Source organism: Acipenser ruthenus, chromosome 1 (genome assembly GCF_902713425.1).
Source record: "Acipenser ruthenus chromosome 1, fAciRut3.2 maternal haplotype, whole genome shotgun sequence".
NCBI classification, from domain to species: domain Eukaryota; kingdom Metazoa; phylum Chordata; class Actinopteri; order Acipenseriformes; family Acipenseridae; genus Acipenser; species Acipenser ruthenus.
In genome coordinates, this window is record NC_081189.1 from 88,555,909 (window position 1) to 88,574,700 (window position 18,792).

Below are 18,792 nucleotides of genomic sequence, written 5' to 3' on the forward strand. Positions count from 1 at the left end.
TACGCCTGAGTGGGAGGAGCCCGAACGTCCTACGCCTGAGTGGGGGAAGCCCGAACGTCCACAGCCCGAGTGGGGGGAGCCGGAACGTCCACAGCCCAACAGGGAGGAGTCGGGGCGTCCACAGCCCAACAGGGAGGAGTCGGGGCGTCCACAGCCCAACAGGGAGGAGTCGGGGCGTCCACAGCCCAACAGGAAGGAGTCGGGGCGTCCACAGCCCAACAGGGAGGAGTCGGGGCGTCCACAGCCCAAAGGGAGGCAAGTCGGGGCTTCCACAGCCCTGGGACCCAAGCCACCAGCAGAGGGAAAATGCCTGCTGGTTCAGCCCCAGGAGCCAGAAGGGGAGGAGTTACAGGCTCAACCCCCTGAAAATTTTTGGGGGGGAGAAGGGCAGGATGCTGGTGTCCCCCAGCAGCCTCTCGCTATGCTGCTGAAGGCAGCACGGCGTGCACATGCCCAGCCGCCACAGCAGAGGGAGCCAGCACCGCCAGGAGCAGAGGAGCTGGAGCTGCCTCTACCTCCACCACCTCCAGGAGCAGAGGAGCAGGAGCTGCCTCTGCCTCCACCACCGCCAGGAGCAGAGGAGCTGGAGCTGCCTCTGCCTCCGCCACCACCACCGCAAGGAGCAGAGGAGCAGGAGCTGCCTCTGCCTCCGCCACCACCACCGCCAGGAGCAGAGGAGCTGGAGCTGCCTCTGCCTCCGCCACCGCCCGGAGCAGAGGAGCAGGAGCTGCCTCTGCTGCCCGTACCTCCGCAGGGAGTACGGTGGCCGGAGCCCCAGAAAGGGGAGCTGCCGGCCACGAAGGGGGACGAGGTCTGGAGACCACTTTCCCCAGCAGCAGTTTCGCTGCAGGAGTTCTTGTGGCCGGAGCCCCACAGGAGGGAGCTGCCGGCTACGAAGAAGGGGGAGGTCGGGGGACCACCTGCCCCCGCAGCTTTTTCGCTGCAGGACAGGACCAACAGGCTGTCAGCCGTGCCACTACCGGCAGGGGTGCTGACAGCATGGCCAGCCATGGGCCCACTGGAGCCTCCCTTCCCAGCCCGAGACTTTGTCCTGGACTGCTGGATTTTTAAGGGGGGAGGTGGCCGTTGAGGCCATGTGTGCTGCGCACAAGGGGGGGTATATGTGGCAAAGTGCCCCGCCCCTGTGTGCATTTGTGTGTTCTGTGTATGTATGTATGCGTGCGTATGTTAATGTTGGTGTATAGTCATTGGTACACGGGATATAAACGGGTCTGTGTTTCACGTGTATTTAGAAAGGTATATTTGTATTTAGGCACGGGATTGCACATCACGCACGTGCATTTAAAATATAATATGTGAACACGGGGTTTCACGTAATGAATTCACGTGCTGGGATTCAAGTGAGTAATTAATTAGTAATTGAATCCCAGCACAACAGTATAAATAGATGCACGTTTCTTGCACTCGGGGTTAGGTGTTCGGTGAGTGGAGAACGGGAGAGAGAGAAGGAGTAAAGTAAATCGTTAAGAACGTAAATATTAGTGTTATCTGCTCACCGTGTTTTGTTCGTCTGTCTGTGCACTGTCTAGTCCGTTTTGTTCGTCTGTTTATTTTGGCTACAAGTGCCGTGTCCTGTGTTTTGTTGTTTCAAACCTTTTATTTTCTGTCTGTTATTAAATGCTGAGCGCGATCACGCGCTCAGCCTAACCAAAATCCAAGTCTCTGTGTTTGTATTCCTTCCTGCTTCTGGTCTGACGCCACCCACTCTGGCCGTCTTTGTGACAGTCACCTGAATACAATGCCAGGCCATGGTGACAAGTTCCTGGTTATATCACTTTGGTTATTATCACATATATGAGTGATATAAGTTATTTCCATTCTACTTAAATAAAAATGTAGGATTAGAATGTTTACATGCAAATTAGTTTCTTAATAGTACTGAAAAGTTAGGAGATACTGTACCACATAATGTACAACAATATAGCATACAGAACACTGTTAAGAGCATACGTTTTTTCAATGTGTTGTACATGTACAGCACATTAGACTATATATTGATATTTTACTAATAAACTGTATTGTAATCAATGCAATACCAGGTAGTCCTACTATATTCAGAGCGCCAAACACACTTGTTTTGTTTTTTAATGTTTTGGTTATTTATGAACTCCTACAAGTCTGCTTATTGTCACCATTTTACTCAGCAAAAGGGTTTATCTGTAGTTAGGAAAAGATGAGAAACAAAACTGATAAAAAGATGCAATTTACAATACTTATTTAGATGGCTTGTTCATTAATTAGATGGCAAACCATATCTGGAACATCAGAAGAAAACTATAAAATCACAGGATAAAAAACCCATTAAACTCTACTTAAAGTAGGAGTTTAGGAATAATTGATTTAGCAAATAACTAAAGCAAGGGCACTCCGTATGGTCTGTTCAAATATGCATAACATATTCTAGCTTTTTGTGCACTTCAGTGTGCTGGACCCAGGGCAAAAGACACTCATTACCTCTAATACCTTTTAGCAATAGAGATGAAAAGGAACTAACTAAGCAAAATTGTAAACTTTATTACATTTAATTAAAGTAAAAGTCTGGGATCTTGTCTAAAATGGTCATTTGAAGTAGGAGGAATGTTTTGCAAATCTTCTTGAGGTTTTACTAAGCAACATTTGTATTCAACGGACTGCTGTGTATGATGATAAATTACTAAAATGAATACATTAAAAAATATGCATTTGGTGAAATTTGTCACATGAACGATTATACGTCTAGCATATTATTCAACATTTAACCAATTCTTTGGAGTTTATACGTTTGAACGTTTAAAATTCCCATCCCTATAAAGCATACACCTTTAAAACACCTTTTCTTTAAAAATATGTTATTTTCTGCAGTTCATTATCTACCCAGTTTAATTCACCATTCCTGAATTATCAAAAAGAATTATATTTAAGATTCTTTAATATTGACTTAATTTACATTATTATTATTAATTAAATCCACTTGCAATTTGACCCTTAAAACCTGTTTGTCTTTTTTTATTATTAGATACTAATATCCATGTATTATAAAAAAATAATAGATGGGCTACAGTGAGTTAACGTAGTTAAGACGTCACATAAACCCTAGATGGAATTATTTTTCTGTAATTTTTCTCTCTATATATTGTAACAAAGCCTTTGGTCAAGGCTCGTTTGCGCCCTTTAAAATAGGTGACCCAGACACCGAACTGCAAGTTTAGCTCGCTTGCACACTTTTATTAACACAAATAATCAAAAACAAACAAAACAAACCTAACTCCCATTGGAGTGCTAACTAAACTTTCCTTCACTTTTAACTAACCCACTGGCTGGCTAAGCCGTTTACCAGTCAAAAACACTCGTCTCACACGCAAGAATTCACAAGGTTCACACAGTACCTTTTCTTTTAGACCACACATGGCTTTTCAAAATTTTGGATCCAAACATTGCCCTCGGCCATCCCCTGGTTGAAAGAGGAGGCCATGCAAAGTTTGGTGCACTGGCTCCTGCGGGGTCCGAATTCATAAAGCAACAGACAGAAAGACAAACTATCTTCTTTATATATTAAGATGATTGTATTCATCATATTTTATTTACAAATGTTACATTAAAAAGTCTTATATCTAACATCTGTTATATCTTCTTTCTTATTCCGAGTGCAGTATAAGGTTGTATGGCTAAATACCATTTCCAGTGTATGTAGTTTGTGTGTTTATTTAATTAAAATGTTTTTTTCTGTTTTAATGTTCTTTTTAACCTTTTTAAGACTATTTTATAATCTTCGCTAATCTTTAAAAATAATTCAAAGTTTTCAAAGTTAAAAGTTTGCAAATGTTTTGTATCATAATTCCATATACTGGGACGTTGTTTCTTTTATGTCAAAGTAATTGGTGGAACAGTTGTAATGACAATAGATTTAGTATGCTATAAATACATTTGTTTGGTTCATACCATTTAATGTTTTTTTGATTTAATAACTTAAATAATAAATGTCTTTTAAAATCATGTTTCACAGTTGAATCTTATTTTTCTCTGTCACCTTTCATCAGGTATAATAATTTGATAATTGGCTACCGACACTGGTGATCTCTATTACTGATGTGGAAGGACAGTTTTCTCCGTCTGTATTTCACTGATCAACTACCAGATGCTTTGGGATAAATTTATGATGAATGATTTCCCAGTGTTACGTTCCTATGGCCAGTCTTTGGGGAGCATTTGTCATGTGATTAGTTATGTCATCAGTGATGTCATTGCTGATGTCATACATACACAACGGTGGAGAGCTAAGGTTGCGTGTCAACCTTAACTCTCAATTTTTTCACTTTTGAGGGTTTTGCTTGAGTAACCTTAACAATACTTTAACATAGTTTTTGCAATGAAATTCCTTAGGTTTTTTTTGTTTTTTGTTGTTGAATGAATGAATGAATGAATGAATGAATTTAAAAAAAAGTCAAGAAGTTTTCAGTTAACATTCCTTATTTAGATGGCAGGTCAGGTTGAAACAAAGTCCTGCCCTGTAATGGATTGCAAGTGCCAAGAATGGCTATTTATATATGAATGAGCAATAATAATAATTATTTTTATTACTGTTAATTGCTCATTTAGCAGACACTTTTATCCAAAGCGACTTAGAGACTAGGGGTGAACTATGGCAGCTTTTAGTTACAATTCTTTAATCCAAACACAATTAAATAAATACTACATACAGTAATTAACAGCAGTGACATCTCTACATTTTTATTTGCCTTCCTTTTTGAAATTTAAGCATCCAAGTCCTGTCAGCAGAGCAGCGCAATGCCACTTATCAAGTTTCTAATATCAGTCTACTCACTTGTTATTTTACAAGCACGCTCTTAATTGTTGGCTACAACAATAACTGTGTTTGCTGGCTGCAAAACAGCTTGATAAAGACCAGAGCTTAATTATGCAGTGCATGTTACCTTCCTTCAGTCGAACAATAAAAGGTATATGAGAAGCTCTGCTTACTTTAACACACCGAGTATAATAGTCTGTGAGTTTTGAGATCAAAGGGGTACACTACAGTTTTTTCGAAAGCACGAGTTATACTAGCCAAGTTTATTTTGCACTTACTCCAGCTAAAAAAGCTGTGAAGGGATCAGCGCTAACCCCAGAGAACAGACGGTGCACACCAAGAAAGAGAACGACTCCCTCTTGCTTTTTGCTGGTCAGTTCCAAGGACCATGTTAGCAGATCCACACCAGACCCTTAACAGGCAGCTCGGCTGCAACCAGTAATTAGCCTGGACAGCTCTGGCTCCAGGAGAGGCAGCAAGGCTACATCATAATGAGCTCAGCTGGGATTAGCAGGACAGGGCAGAGAACCAAGAGAGCGGAAGCCTCCTGCATCACGTACATAGTAAGGAGATCAAACAAGGATGGCTGGCGAGGTTATCCCCTCACTGCCTCATTCTGAAAATGAAGCACGGCAGTGTGCAAAATACAGACTAATGAAGAGCGACACCTCCAACAGATGAGAGCCACATTAATTAACACAATCCCTCGATCACATTATGCAGTTACTGTTACCACTACTAAACTTGTCACTGCCACCGACAGGAACGGACCACTTTGTGCTGATGAAAGAAGCTTGTCTTGGGTATTTTTTTGGCGACTTTGCATGCCACTTTAACACACTCAAATCATAACTGCGTGATCCTTACTTTTTTATTTAAATGTATTCATTTTCATTTAAAAACAAGACTATAGTAATCATCTTCTGGCTGTTTACAGGAGAGGATGCAGTGATGCTGTGAGGTTCTCTATTGTGGCTACAATGTGTCACTCTAGAACTATGATCTTAATACACTTTTGGGGGACCAGAACTGCTTGATCAGATAAACATGTAAAAATATATTACATCAAAATAAGCTTATGTTAAACTCCTGCATATTTTAAATTAGACTAGCCTAATTATCTTCCATTAGTACCTGCTGGCTGCTAACAACTGCAAAAAGGAAGCAACTCTGTGAAGTTCTTAATGGTGGCAGTGATGTGTAACAGGGGGGATCTGAAGGAAATGACATTGCTCTACATGCGTGAATAAAGCTGAAACAGAGAGCACTTACTTTTCTGTTAACAGCTTCTTGTGTTCCCGTTTGAAGTATGCCAGCTCATTCCAGACGGCATCGCTGTTCTCCTGTCGAAGCTGCCAGGGCTCTGCACGCTGGCTTCGGCCTTTGCTTTTAGTCCTGGGTAGTTATAGAAACAGGTCACTGTGTTAATATAACACCCAGTTTCTTTAAGCATTTGCCCCAGGATAAAAAGCTACATTTTGTGTTAAGAGTTATAAAGTGCTAACAACATGCTACAAATACTGGAATTTTTACTAATAATAATACTACTTGAACTGTTGGGCTTAAAATGTGAAGATGTAAGGTTATAAAAAGCAAAACAAAACAACAACAATAATTCACTTACAGTACATAGCACTTTTCCAGTCCTCCCAGAGCACTTCACAGTCCAGAAAACATATTATAAATACAGTTAGCTGACCCTATAAAATGTTGACCAGTGATGGTTAAACGCGTGACGCATATCTGATTATTTCATTTTGGCCCGTTTCAACCTTTGTCCATTTTTCAGGGAACACAAAAAAGATACAATATCAAAAACACATATCTGAAAGGACTGTGTTTTAAAATAAGTAGGCTTCCATTTAGATATACTGTATTGGTTTTGTTGGTACAGTACTATATTTTCAACAGTACTATATTTTCAACATTTTCAACAGAATGATATGATTCTGAAAATATCACTTGCCAAAAAGGACGACACGTTGACTGTAATACAGTACATACTTTTAAATCAGATACGTATTGTAGCAGTATATAAAATTCCCCATTAACAACCCAACAACAAAATTAAATTAAAATGTTATCCATGCACAAAACTGTGTACAACGTAAAAGTTAATACATTTTGCAAAAGATAAAAAAAAAAAAAAGTTTCCAGAATTAAAACAGTATCGAAAGTCAGTATTCAAAATTGCAGAACATAGTACTCGATAAGGCCCTAATGTCACTGTTCACTTGCAAATCAAAATGCACAAAAACAACAAAAGACCACAGATTTAAAAACATATATATCACAGTATCTAAAACTGTTTAATGATTAACTGTTACAATACTATATCTTGTCTCTTCACTTTGTTTTGGCTGCATTTTCGTCAGGTGAAACTGAAGGAAGCGCTGTGTAACTGCACAATAAAATAGACTGATTTGGTATGCAGAGAGAAAACAAATGCAGGTTGTGACAGATATTCAAATAAATTGTAACATTGAAGAGATGTAACATTGTATCAGAAAACTGGTGACGGAGTCGGAAATCGCGTGTGATGGGTAGGTGCAATAATTTGTTATATATACTGTGTGTATGTATGTGTGTACATTATACACACATACATACACATATGTACAATATATATATATAGGGATTGATTTTATTCTCAATACAAGGGCGGTAAAGCGCGACTGACGTGTATCTGGGTAACGGAGTGCTGACTGTATATAAATATGAACCCTCCATCCTGACCCAACATTGGTTTCCATTGACCCCTATAATATTTTATTGAATTTTCCTAGGTTGGGGTCACGTACTTAAAACAGAAAATAATAAGTTTGGGATGTTTTTTATAGCATGGGCAGCATCTCCACGAATTGATCAAGACAGGCTGTCAAATTCCAAGGTCATCAAAATGGTTCCTGGGCCGACTAGATATGATGTTACTCGAATTCATGATATACCATCAGCTTATCAATGTGCAGATACTAGTCTAGTTCAATAACTGCATGTTGTTTCCAGATTTCTTGTGGCATTCAGATTTTCTTAATGTTGCACTATTATATTGCATTATTTTTTTCTGAAAGTTTGCATCCCTGTTTCCACTGTGCTGTACAAGAGCTGTCCAGTAACGTTAGGTTATTATCATAATCCTGGTTCCCTGAAATAGAAATGTATCCATTACACAATGGGTTGACCTATTACGCCTGATTCATCTGAACACCTCTACCAAAGCTGTGTCTTAAGTTCTCGCATTCTGGAGAGTCGATGACTCTCTCCGACAAGCCTAACTGGCTGAACCGGGGCCGTTCAGGGGCCAGACCCAGAGCTGTAGGCTCGATGGGCTGGGGTGCCACAATGTCCCCTGCGTCTGGCTAAACAAGTCGTGGCGTGTGGGCAATTGCTGCACCAGCGTGGAGAACCATGTTCTCATGGGCCACTAAAAGCACTAAGAGAACCAGAGGGGACAATGAGCGGATTCCAGGGAGACAAAGAGGTCGACCTTTGCTCTCCAGAACCTGTCCCAAAATAAGGCTCATCACCTCTGGGTGGAGCCTCCACTCTGAGCCGCAAGGGACTCCCATTGATAGGAGGTCTGCGGTGTGGTTTTCTGCTCCTGGAAGATGTATCGCTGTCAGGAAGAGCAGGTGCTTGTGAGCTCATAATAAGATTTTGTGGGCTATCCGATGGAGACGTGGCAAGCACAGGCTGCCCTGGTGGTTGATGTAAGCCACCACGGTTGTGCTGTCCGTCCTGATCAACACGTGTCTCCCCTGCACCTCCTGGAAGAAACTCTGAAAGACCAGAAAAACTGCCTGAAGCTCCAGGACATGTATGTGTAGCCCCACCCAAGGGGGCTGCCAAACACCTTGTGCTCCTCGTCCATTCCACACGGTGCCCCAGCCTGAGCCGGAGGTGTCCATGAAGATCACCTCTCGCCTGGTGATACTGCCCAATGCCGCACCTAGACACAGGTGAGCTGGCTGTTTTCACCACGCGAGGGCCTCCATACAGTGTCAGGACACCGACAGGCAGAGATGTGTTTGCAAGAGGGACTGATTCACTCTGCGATTGAACCACTCTTGGAGAGGACTCATGCGGAGAAGACCCAATGGAAGGGTCTGGGATGCTGCTGCCATCAGGTCCAGAAGCCTCTGGAAGGTGACGACCTCCCGTGATACGCCAGGCTGAAATACCCTCAGCCACGCGTGGTGCCCCTGGATTCTATCCTCTGACAGAGTGGCGATCATGCTGCTTGAGTTCAAGCAGGTTCCCAGGTGGATGGTAGTCTGGCTTTTTGACAAGTTCACCATCAGGCCAAGCATGTTGAGGTGAGCAGTCACCAGTTCCGTGTGCACTACTGCCTGCAATGGAGACTCGGCACATGAGCCAGTCATCCAGTTAGTTGAGCACTCTAATGCCTTGTAGCCTCAGAGGGGCCAGGATAGCCTCCATGCAGTTTGAAAAGGTGCAAGGGGCTAGAGAAAGGCAGAACGGCAGAACACGGCACTCGTAAGCAGTCAATTGAAAGAAGAACAGCAGATATTCCCTGTGGCCGGGTCTTATCGGGACATGAAAGTAGGCGTCTTTCAGGTCGATCTTAGTGAACCAGTCACCCAGTCTGACAGACTGCAAGAGCTGTTTCATTGTCAGTATCTTGAACTTCCTGCGCCTCAAGAACAGATTGAGCTGTCGGAGTTCAAGAATGGGCCATAGGCCGCCATCCCTTTTCGGCACCAGGAGGTACCTGGAATAAAACCCTGACTTATGCCTTGGATCTAGGGCAAACATGCTTCTCACAAGACCATATTTGATAGGCAATTTCTCCAGTAATTTCTCCACAATCTTAGTTAGCGCAGTTCTGCTGACTCTTCACTGACTTTTTTAGCTGTTAACAAATCTTTTAAAACGCTGTCTGCTACAAGGCCCACTTGTACCTTTTTGAGGTTGTAATATTTCTTTCGGCTGAAGCAGCTATCTGTTACACAAAACTTACTTGCAATTCCCCTCCTCCATCTCTTTAAGTTGCTCTTTGACGGCCCTGTAATTGGTCTGAATCAGCCGCAATCGGTCTTGACGCTTTTCATGAGCATTTCTCAGCTCTTCATTTTCGAGGGTCTGCACAAGAAAAGGACATTATTTAATCAGTTGCAGGTGACACTTGTATTAAACGTCTTGATACATATGAGGTTAGTTAAAATACATACAGCTTTTTTTCCCCCTGCCTTAAATTTATTCTATTCTTCCCCACAAAGCAAGTGGCCACTATCTCAAAAACAATAATCCAAACACAGGCCTGCTAGACAGATCCTGTTAAAACCTTAATAGTACAGAAACAAACTTGCAACCGTTCAATACATTAGAAGGTAAAATACCCTTTCAATTTAGTTCAACAGAGGACACTCAATTTCCATGCAGTAAACACAAAACAGAATTAACCTGATAAAGAGAGTTTCATTTATTTTATCAAAGTTATGTTTGGCAAAAGCTATGGCAGGGCTTAACTCAAGCAATGCCTGATCAGCAAGCATGCTTTCACAAACATTTATCTGGATATACATGCAAGTTATATGCATTCTGTGTATTCCAACTATGCATACAGAAATTAAAGTAACTTTAAACTCTTAAATGTATTGCACAGTACATGTTTTATAATAAACTATTCATAAAGAAAAGACTCAAGGGCTGATTTGTTTTATGCATTCTGTAAGATGTTTTAGTTTCTCGTATGAACTACATATACAGTATGTGTATGAATGGACAAGAAGTTAAATCAAACAATAGGATGACTATTAAAATGGTCACGTTAAGTTTAACTGAATTTAACAGTATTTTTTTTTATTATTATTACCCCAAAAGTAATGTTTTGATGCCACCAATAATAGTAGAAATATTTATTGACAAAATCTGCCATATGGGCTTCCAAAATTGTTGTAAAAGTGACTTGATATTTTGCAGAAAATTAAATAAAAGTGATTTTAGAAAATTATGTAGAAGAAAAAAAAAGAAAAAAATTAGTGTTGAGTGGTCAATGCATAACTAAGATAAAATACTGAATATTAATAACAGCCGCCTGCCCAGATATGTTTTTACTACAAGTTTGAATTTGAAGCCATGTTTTGAAGAACATTTTCTTAAATGAGGCATTTGATAAGTTTGTGTGTCCCTCCTCCATGGCAACCTTGTACTAGAGCAATACTTAGTAATTGCCATTTGCAAGACAATGATAATAGAAGAACCAAGCCACTTCACACTAGCTTCTCCCAGCAGGACTTGCTATTAAGTGAGGATCAACTGAAAGTGTTGCGGAATATTAGTGTGTCCTAGCACCTATTAAAAATCAGAAATTACATGGGACTTAAGGTGAATATATTGATTTTCCTGACCTTAACAGATAACATGTTAAACAGGCAAGTATAGGCATGACAGGTTTATGCTTCACTGGCGAGGCTGGAAGATTGTTGACTAGTCAAAAGAAAGAGCTTGTTTACTGCTGATATGACACTATGGGCCTGTTGTGAACGAAATGCAGGCTCTGAACCCTGTAATTATTAACAAGGACAAAAAGAACAAACACCACAATGAGAAATGTGACAAGTCGATTTACTGTTAGATACTCACAGAGTACGTCAGTTATATAGTAGCCATCAAAAAAAAAAAAGGTTTTTTTTTTAATGGTTTTGATTTCATTTCAAAATATTTAATTTCAAAATGGCTTGAAAGCATATCTTGTGTTTCCTTTACTATTATTATTATTATTTATTTCTTAGCAGACGCCCTTATCCAGGGCGACTTACAATTGTTACAACATATCACATTATACATTATTTCACATTTTACAGATATCACATTATTTTTACATACAATTACCCATTTATACAGTTGGGTTATTACTGGCGCAATCTAGGTAAAGTACCTTGCTCAAGTGTACAAAAGCAGTGTCCCCCACTGGGGATAGAACCCACAAATCTCCGGTCAAGAGTCCAGAGCCCTAACCACTACTCCACACTGCTGCCCCATCCAAACAGTGTGTTGTGTGTACTTGGTATGTTGATCAAAACAAAAATTGCATGACCAAAATATCTAGTTATCAGTATAATTATGTAAAAAAATAAAAAAATAAGCAGAAATGTTGGACATCTCATTTAAGTGTCCTCAAGGAATAAATACAAAACTGGCACCTATTACAATGCTATAAAAATGTAATTGTAGTTGAATTACTAATTGTAATGCCAAATAAAAACAAAACTCTGGTAATAATAATAATTAAACTGAAGATTCAATAAGTATGTATAACATTGAGCACATACAGCTATGGCCAAAAGTTGTGCATCTTCTGCATTTCTGAAGGACGGATTACTTTTACAGTAAATAAACTCAATGGGACGGACATCTGAACGTTTAAAGTTAGTATAGGTTATACCTGCTGGTTCAAAGGTTTTTAAATTTTAATTCACATACCCATTTTCTCAAAGAAAGTGATCATGCATTGAACACATAAAACAGATATCATTGCGTAAATAATAGTAAGGTACAAAACTGTTAAAGAGATTGTTATTCCTGTGGACAGACCAGCAATAAAACTCAGTTGTCCAAAAATACTTTTTTTTTTTTTTTTTAAAAGTACCAGTAATTAGTTAATTTTCCTAAAATAATACAATTTTAAAATGGGGCTACGTTATCTGTTTAGGTTACCCTTCAGATTATGTTTCAAGCCAAGGATAGCACATGCTTTTGCAAAAGGAAAAAAAAAAAAAAAAACCTCTTACCATTATGTCACTATTAGGCACAGTAGACAATTATTTATTTAGCGTTTTGAATGATAACTGGTGGAATAGATTGGGCACTTAGACATGTTTTCATTTAAAACACATATTTTAGATCCTGCACAATTTGGACAAACAGCATCTGAAACAATATTAAAACGTAATTAATAACAGTAGGTGAAGCACCGCTCCCCTGTGTAGGCTGAAATATTGAATAAAACATAATGCTTCAGACTATTAGAGTTGATAATAAACCCAACTGATAAACAGTACTATAATGCGTCAGCAATAAATGGATTTAGACACCTGAAATAAACTTTAAAAAAAAATTGTCTGCATTCCTTCTTGCCGTTTGACGGTCATCGCGAGAGGGCTTTGATAAATCCCAACAGACAAACTGGCTGTTTAATTCTGTACAACATGCCTCCTGTGATCTTTGCGATTGCTCAAGGTGAAAGTTTCATGTCTGTCTCAGACTTTCCGAAATGTTTGACACAACTTTCCATGATGTAAAAGTCATTGCATGCCACTTGTCATAGGAGAGTGACATGACCTACATAATCAATGTTGGTATCTTTTTAAATATATAAAAAATAAGTGATGAACACAAAAAACACTGGCTGTAACCTATGCCCACTTCTGGAAGGTGAAGTTTAATGTTTACACTGGTGATTCATTTGAAAGCACTTTAAGATCTTAGGATTTAAAGCTTTGGGGCAGAGACCACCAAGAAGACATCACAACGGAATCACTTGCTGATTACAAAAAGTAACACAGTATGAGCTGTACTTTTTGGATGACACTTAGGATTAAAGGAGTTTTAGCCAGTCTGTTTCAAAGCTGCTTCAGACACTACTATGTTGCAAACAAAATTGTAACTTATTTCCCCAAGTCATCCTGTCACTACATGCAATGTAGCTTGCTCATGTATCTTTTCTATAATGCAAGGTGTTACTTCTAAGTTGGGGCCTACTTAAAGGTATAGCAGTTTATAAGGACATGTGGTAACTAGAATGTAATTAGGGGGGGTTAACAAAATTAATTATCCCACAAGAAAAGGGAACTACAAAACTATAAACATTAGATGGTAGAATATATAACAATACTAAAAGAAACCCAACACAGTAGAACCTCTGAGTTATGAACACCAAACTTACAAACTAACCAGTTAACCAACACCCCAATTTCACTCAACCATGCTTACAATGCAACCAGAATCCAGTTTAAAAAAGGGCAAGGTTAACCTACTGAAATGGTAAGAACTGGGAAACACAAACATGTTATACTTTCAATTGAAAGAAAACATAACAAATATTTTTGAAAACTTGACAGCAGTATTATCCTTAGCAATTTGTAAAGACAAAAGACAGCAGAGCAGTTAAGACAGATGCATTGTACGCAAAGCTGAGGATGATGATTTTGATAAAGCACTCCATAAGCAGTGTGCTCGTCATGGAGAAGGCAGAATTACTGTACACATAAATTACTCCAGACAGAGGTTAGGCAGATCCCAAAGTAATTACAGACAATTTTACTAGTAACATTATAGTTTTAAACACAATTAAAAGTTATTTTCAAGCCAAAAGGAGTCCATGACTGAGCAAGCTGCACAAATGCATTTTTTTGTTTATAAAATAAAAACAAGCACTACATTAACTCAGCTTTTTGTGGATATTTAAATATGTGTTTTTGCTACAGTTAAAATTTGAATAAAAGTTAAATATACCATTTCCCCACGTATAATGGGGTTTAAAAGCCTTTCAAACCATAACAATATCAGTACGGCATTATTGTATCCTTCTATTATTTGACAGATTCAGGCTGTGGACAGCAGGTGTACACATTTATTCCAACCATTGAAAACTCATTTTCAGAGTAACAGACATTACAAATTTACAAACAACCTCCATTCCCAAGGGGTTCGTAATTCTGTATACTGAAGACATTTTGAAATACTTGTTGAAAAGTGTCTGTGTAGATAACACTTTTGTTGGGCAAGTATTCAGTTGGATAAAGCAAAGCAATGTTCATATTTATGAAACTCCAAATACAACAATTCCACCACAAAGCCACACAATTAAGGGTGATATCTTTCTGTATAACTTTCAGGGTGTGGCCTCATTTGTATGTTAGCTGAGTGATTTTGATGATGCGTCTTAAACTAATCAGGTTGGGGAGGGGTATTAATGTAACACAGGTGAAGAAGGAGCGAATGAGAGAGAATACGCATTTTTCAAAAAATGTTCTAATTTATATTTGCTTCAATTTTAATTAAATAAATAAATAAATAAATAAATAAATAAATATGGTAGCAATAAAGAACATTTTTTTTGTTCAGCGGCTATCATTTTGTTAAAGGGAATGTCAGTTGCTCCTGATTTGATAGCAGCTTTTGCTTCTCTTTTCTTCATCATTGGTCAGCGCTAACAGAATTCCACCAGTGCCCAGTTAAAACTTCAAAATCACACCACAAAGGGAAAGTGCAATCCTGTGCAAACATAAAGCACTTTGCTCTTCATGTTTGCGTTTTACTGCGTTTCATCAAAACCGGGCCCAAAGTGGGGGAAGCAATATGGAGAACCTCACAAAAGATGACCTCCTCTCTTTTGAACATTCAATCAGTTTCATCACAGCACACTTCCTTATCAAAGTCACAATAAATTCAGCAAACACATTATGGCTGGTCTGAAAGTACCATAACCTCATACTGTACACTATTCAAAACTCACGCTCTGTGCTATATTCAAATGTGTATTGTATTTGTAGTTTAAATATAGCCTGATGTCATATTTACAGTTGTGTGAAGATCACATTACATTATAAGGACCATACAGCTTCAGGGTTTTTTTCTTATTAAATTAATTATGCCAGAACAAAAAAATCCACCTTTAACTTGACAAGCTCCTCCAAGTTCTGAAGCTTATTTTTAGTTATGCCGAGCCTCTGCAGTTCCACTGACTCTCTGCCGTAGCTCTTTGGGGACAGAGACCTTGAACGCTTCACAGGTGGATCCTAGAGAATAAAATCAGGACACGCTTGAACAAGTGTGAACACTGTATTATGAAAAGCATGCATAATTAAAGTACAAGTAATTGAGAATACTAATAATGAATTACACAAATCCTGTATAGAATACAAAAGAAATAACAAGCAGAATCACCACAGTGCTACCACTAAAGGTTTCTCTGTGACTTGCTAATGAGTATATTCATTTACATTTACATTGTTTCTTTCACAATAATGATGTCCCATTAGGGAAGACTAAAGGGTTATAGATTCAGAAATGCAAGAAACCTCATTACAAAGGAGGGGATCGGGGCTAGTCTAATTGCTCTATGAGGGTCCAAGGTTACACTTGATAGGACAACTGGAAGCAGTTGGGAAAAGATTTTTCTTCCTTTGAAATACTTACACATTGTAAAGCGAAGGCACAATATGTTTGAAGAATATAAATATAACAGACAGCTTTACATTGCATGTACTGACCAGATGGTCGTCAGATGTAATGTGACTTCGAAGAGACACAAAAATGTTTTGATACGAGGCCAACAATGGAAACTCATAAGAAACCCTTTAAAAGTACCCTTTTTATTTTAAATTGTCAACATTATTATATCTAGTGTAAAATGGATGCTGGCTAAAATGGATAACGCACACGCCTAAACTCACTCCTCTCCTCTGCTTTGGTAAGCTAAAAGTAGAGGGGTAATGCAAAGACAATACTTAGTAGGATCAGTCATATTTTAAACTGTGTTTATATACACTATATTATCAGTGTATTAAATAAGGATAAACTGTACACTTGTTCAAGTCTGACCATGACAGTATAAAATCTTATTTTTAGTTGTATTTTTGTATAAAGACCTGACTGTAACTTTGGCTTTGCTGACATCTGACTTACATACATATGTAATGTTGTTACACACGTAAAGTGCACTCAAGTACACCTCATGCCTTGTATATAACTTGCATCATAAGTATAGAGCATTGTAATTCTTCAAAAATGCGTAAAAGGGTGCACACAAAATTCAGGAAATAACACTATACCAAAATAAATACAAATATTTTACACAAGGGTTACTTAACAATTTGTAGCCTTAGTAATTAACCTGCAGATAATATTATTGGTGGTGCGAAAGAATATGTGCAGATTTGACATACCGTTAAATCATTCTGCAGCAAGTTAAGGATTTAGCAAATCTGCAGATTGAAATGTCAGGGAAGCCTGACATTCTTTCAAGTTTTGCCTCCTTTTACTTGGTGTAAAGCCTCAGGGCAGTACATAGACCACAATGATGCGTCTTGCAGCTGGCTTGTGGGGAAGTACTTTTGTATGTCACCTGTCTTAATGTGTTTACTAACATTCACATTTGTTAAAGATGTTCCGTGTTCTTTACAGGGAACAGTGGTTATCTGTTTGAAGCTCATGACACCAGTTCCAGATCCAGACTCCTTAATAAAACCTGAATTTCTCTGCTTGGGTACTTAGTGGTCATGTCTGAATTAAATTATGCAGAATATTGTACAGCACAAAACCTGCATATGCTTTAAAAATAGAGACATTTTAATATTGTATCCCTTCAATACAGTCCTAAGAACATTTTCTTCTCACAGTTATACCCATCAAATGTATCGGATTTTTGATGAGTGATAAAACAAGTCCTGAGGCAGATATGCAAGAATTACGTTGATTTGTCAGTTCTACTTCAGTGGTGGCCTGGAGAACAACAGGCTTTTTAAATGAATGCACGGTTAACACTTTTTGATAATTTACATAGACATAAAAATGCTCTTACATTTTGTGATAATGCTAAAACTTGAATAACTTTTGAATGCATATTTGGCAGGTAAATGGAGAACATGGCCATTTAGAGTCACAAACCAAAACAAGGTATGTCACCTGCATTTGTATTGCCCACCAAGCATATTTACAGCTGGCAGTACTATATAAAAGTAGGTCATGAAGACCTATGTCCACAGCACAATGTCCATGCAGTGTTGTATCAGATTCAGGAGATTTAGGAAGCTAGAACTCTTGAAATGTAAATATAGCACATACAAGGGGGCTCCCGAGTGGCGCATCCAGTAAAGGCGCTCCTCGCAGGATGTGCCCTATAGCCTGGAGATCGCTGGTTCGAATCCAGGCTATGTCACAGCTGACCGTGACCGAGAGTTCCTAGGGGGCGGCGCACAATTGGCTGAGCGCTGCCCGGGTAGGGAGGGCTTAGGTCGGCAGGGGAATCCACGGCTCACCGCGCATCAGCGACCCCTGTGGCCGATAGGGCGCCTGTGGCTCTGCAGCGGAGCCGCCAGATCTGTGTTGTCCTCCGGCACTATAGGTCTGGTAGCATTGCTGTGGATCTGCAGTGCGAAAAATGACGGCTTGGAAGGAGCACGTTTCGGAGGACGCGTGTTTCAGCCTCCGTTTCCTGAGTCGGCGGGGGGGTTGCGAGCGGTGAGCCGGGGATACAGATAATAATTGGGCATGCTAAATTGGGGTGAAAACCGGGGTAAAAATAATTGGCGACGACTAAATTAAAAAAAAAAAATATATATATATATAGCACATACAATCAAATGGGGAATACATTTCTCAACATTTACTCAGCAGCATTTGCCAGGAGAAAGATAATTTCTCTTCTAAACATTGCAGTACATCCAGATCATACTGTAGGTTGTTCTGTAACATTTTAACTATTTTACAATGTAACTATTTTACAAAAAAAAAAGTTATTGTCCCCCCTAGTTAACTCAACCCAATTAAAGGGATAATTAGGGTCAGCTGTTTGAGTACTTTGGTTAACAACCAGGCCTGATTTGGGCCAGCCCTGCCCAATATAAATCTGACTAACTTTGGCCCTTACCATCAGAGTGAAGTTGTCAGCACACAGGTTCTAGAGGCACATCATGCCACGAACAAAAGAAATTCCTGAAGACCTCCGGAAAAAAGTTGTTGATGCCCACCAGTCTGGAAAGGGTTACAAAGCCATTTCTAAGGCTCTGGGGCTCCACCGAACCACAGTCAGAGCCATATTGTCCAAATGGAGAAAGTTTGGGATAGTAGTGAATCTTCCCAGGAGTGGCCGTCCTGCCAAAATCTCTCCAAGAGCAAGGCGTAAAATCGTCCAGGAAGTCACAAAGAACCTAGAACAACAACATCCAGGGATCTGCAGGCCTCTCTTGCCTCGGCTAAGGTCAGTGTTCATGACTCCACCATCAGAAAGACACTGGGCAAAA

General features: G+C 39.5%; 1 protein-coding gene across 1 annotated transcript in view; it reads right to left on the reverse strand.

Moving 5' to 3' along the window:
- cntln (centlein, centrosomal protein) overlaps window positions 1-18,792 on the reverse strand; it is a 158,815-nt gene that overhangs the window by 81,632 nt on the left and 58,391 nt on the right. Inside the window, exons 12-14 of the mRNA XM_059031625.1 lie at window positions 15,442-15,567; window positions 9,786-9,907; window positions 6,077-6,199 (exon numbers count right to left, since the gene is read on the reverse strand). Of these exons, the coding sequence (XP_058887608.1) occupies window positions 6,077-6,199; window positions 9,786-9,907; window positions 15,442-15,567 (371 nt within the window). The remainder of the gene's footprint in view (window positions 1-6,076; window positions 6,200-9,785; window positions 9,908-15,441; window positions 15,568-18,792) is intronic.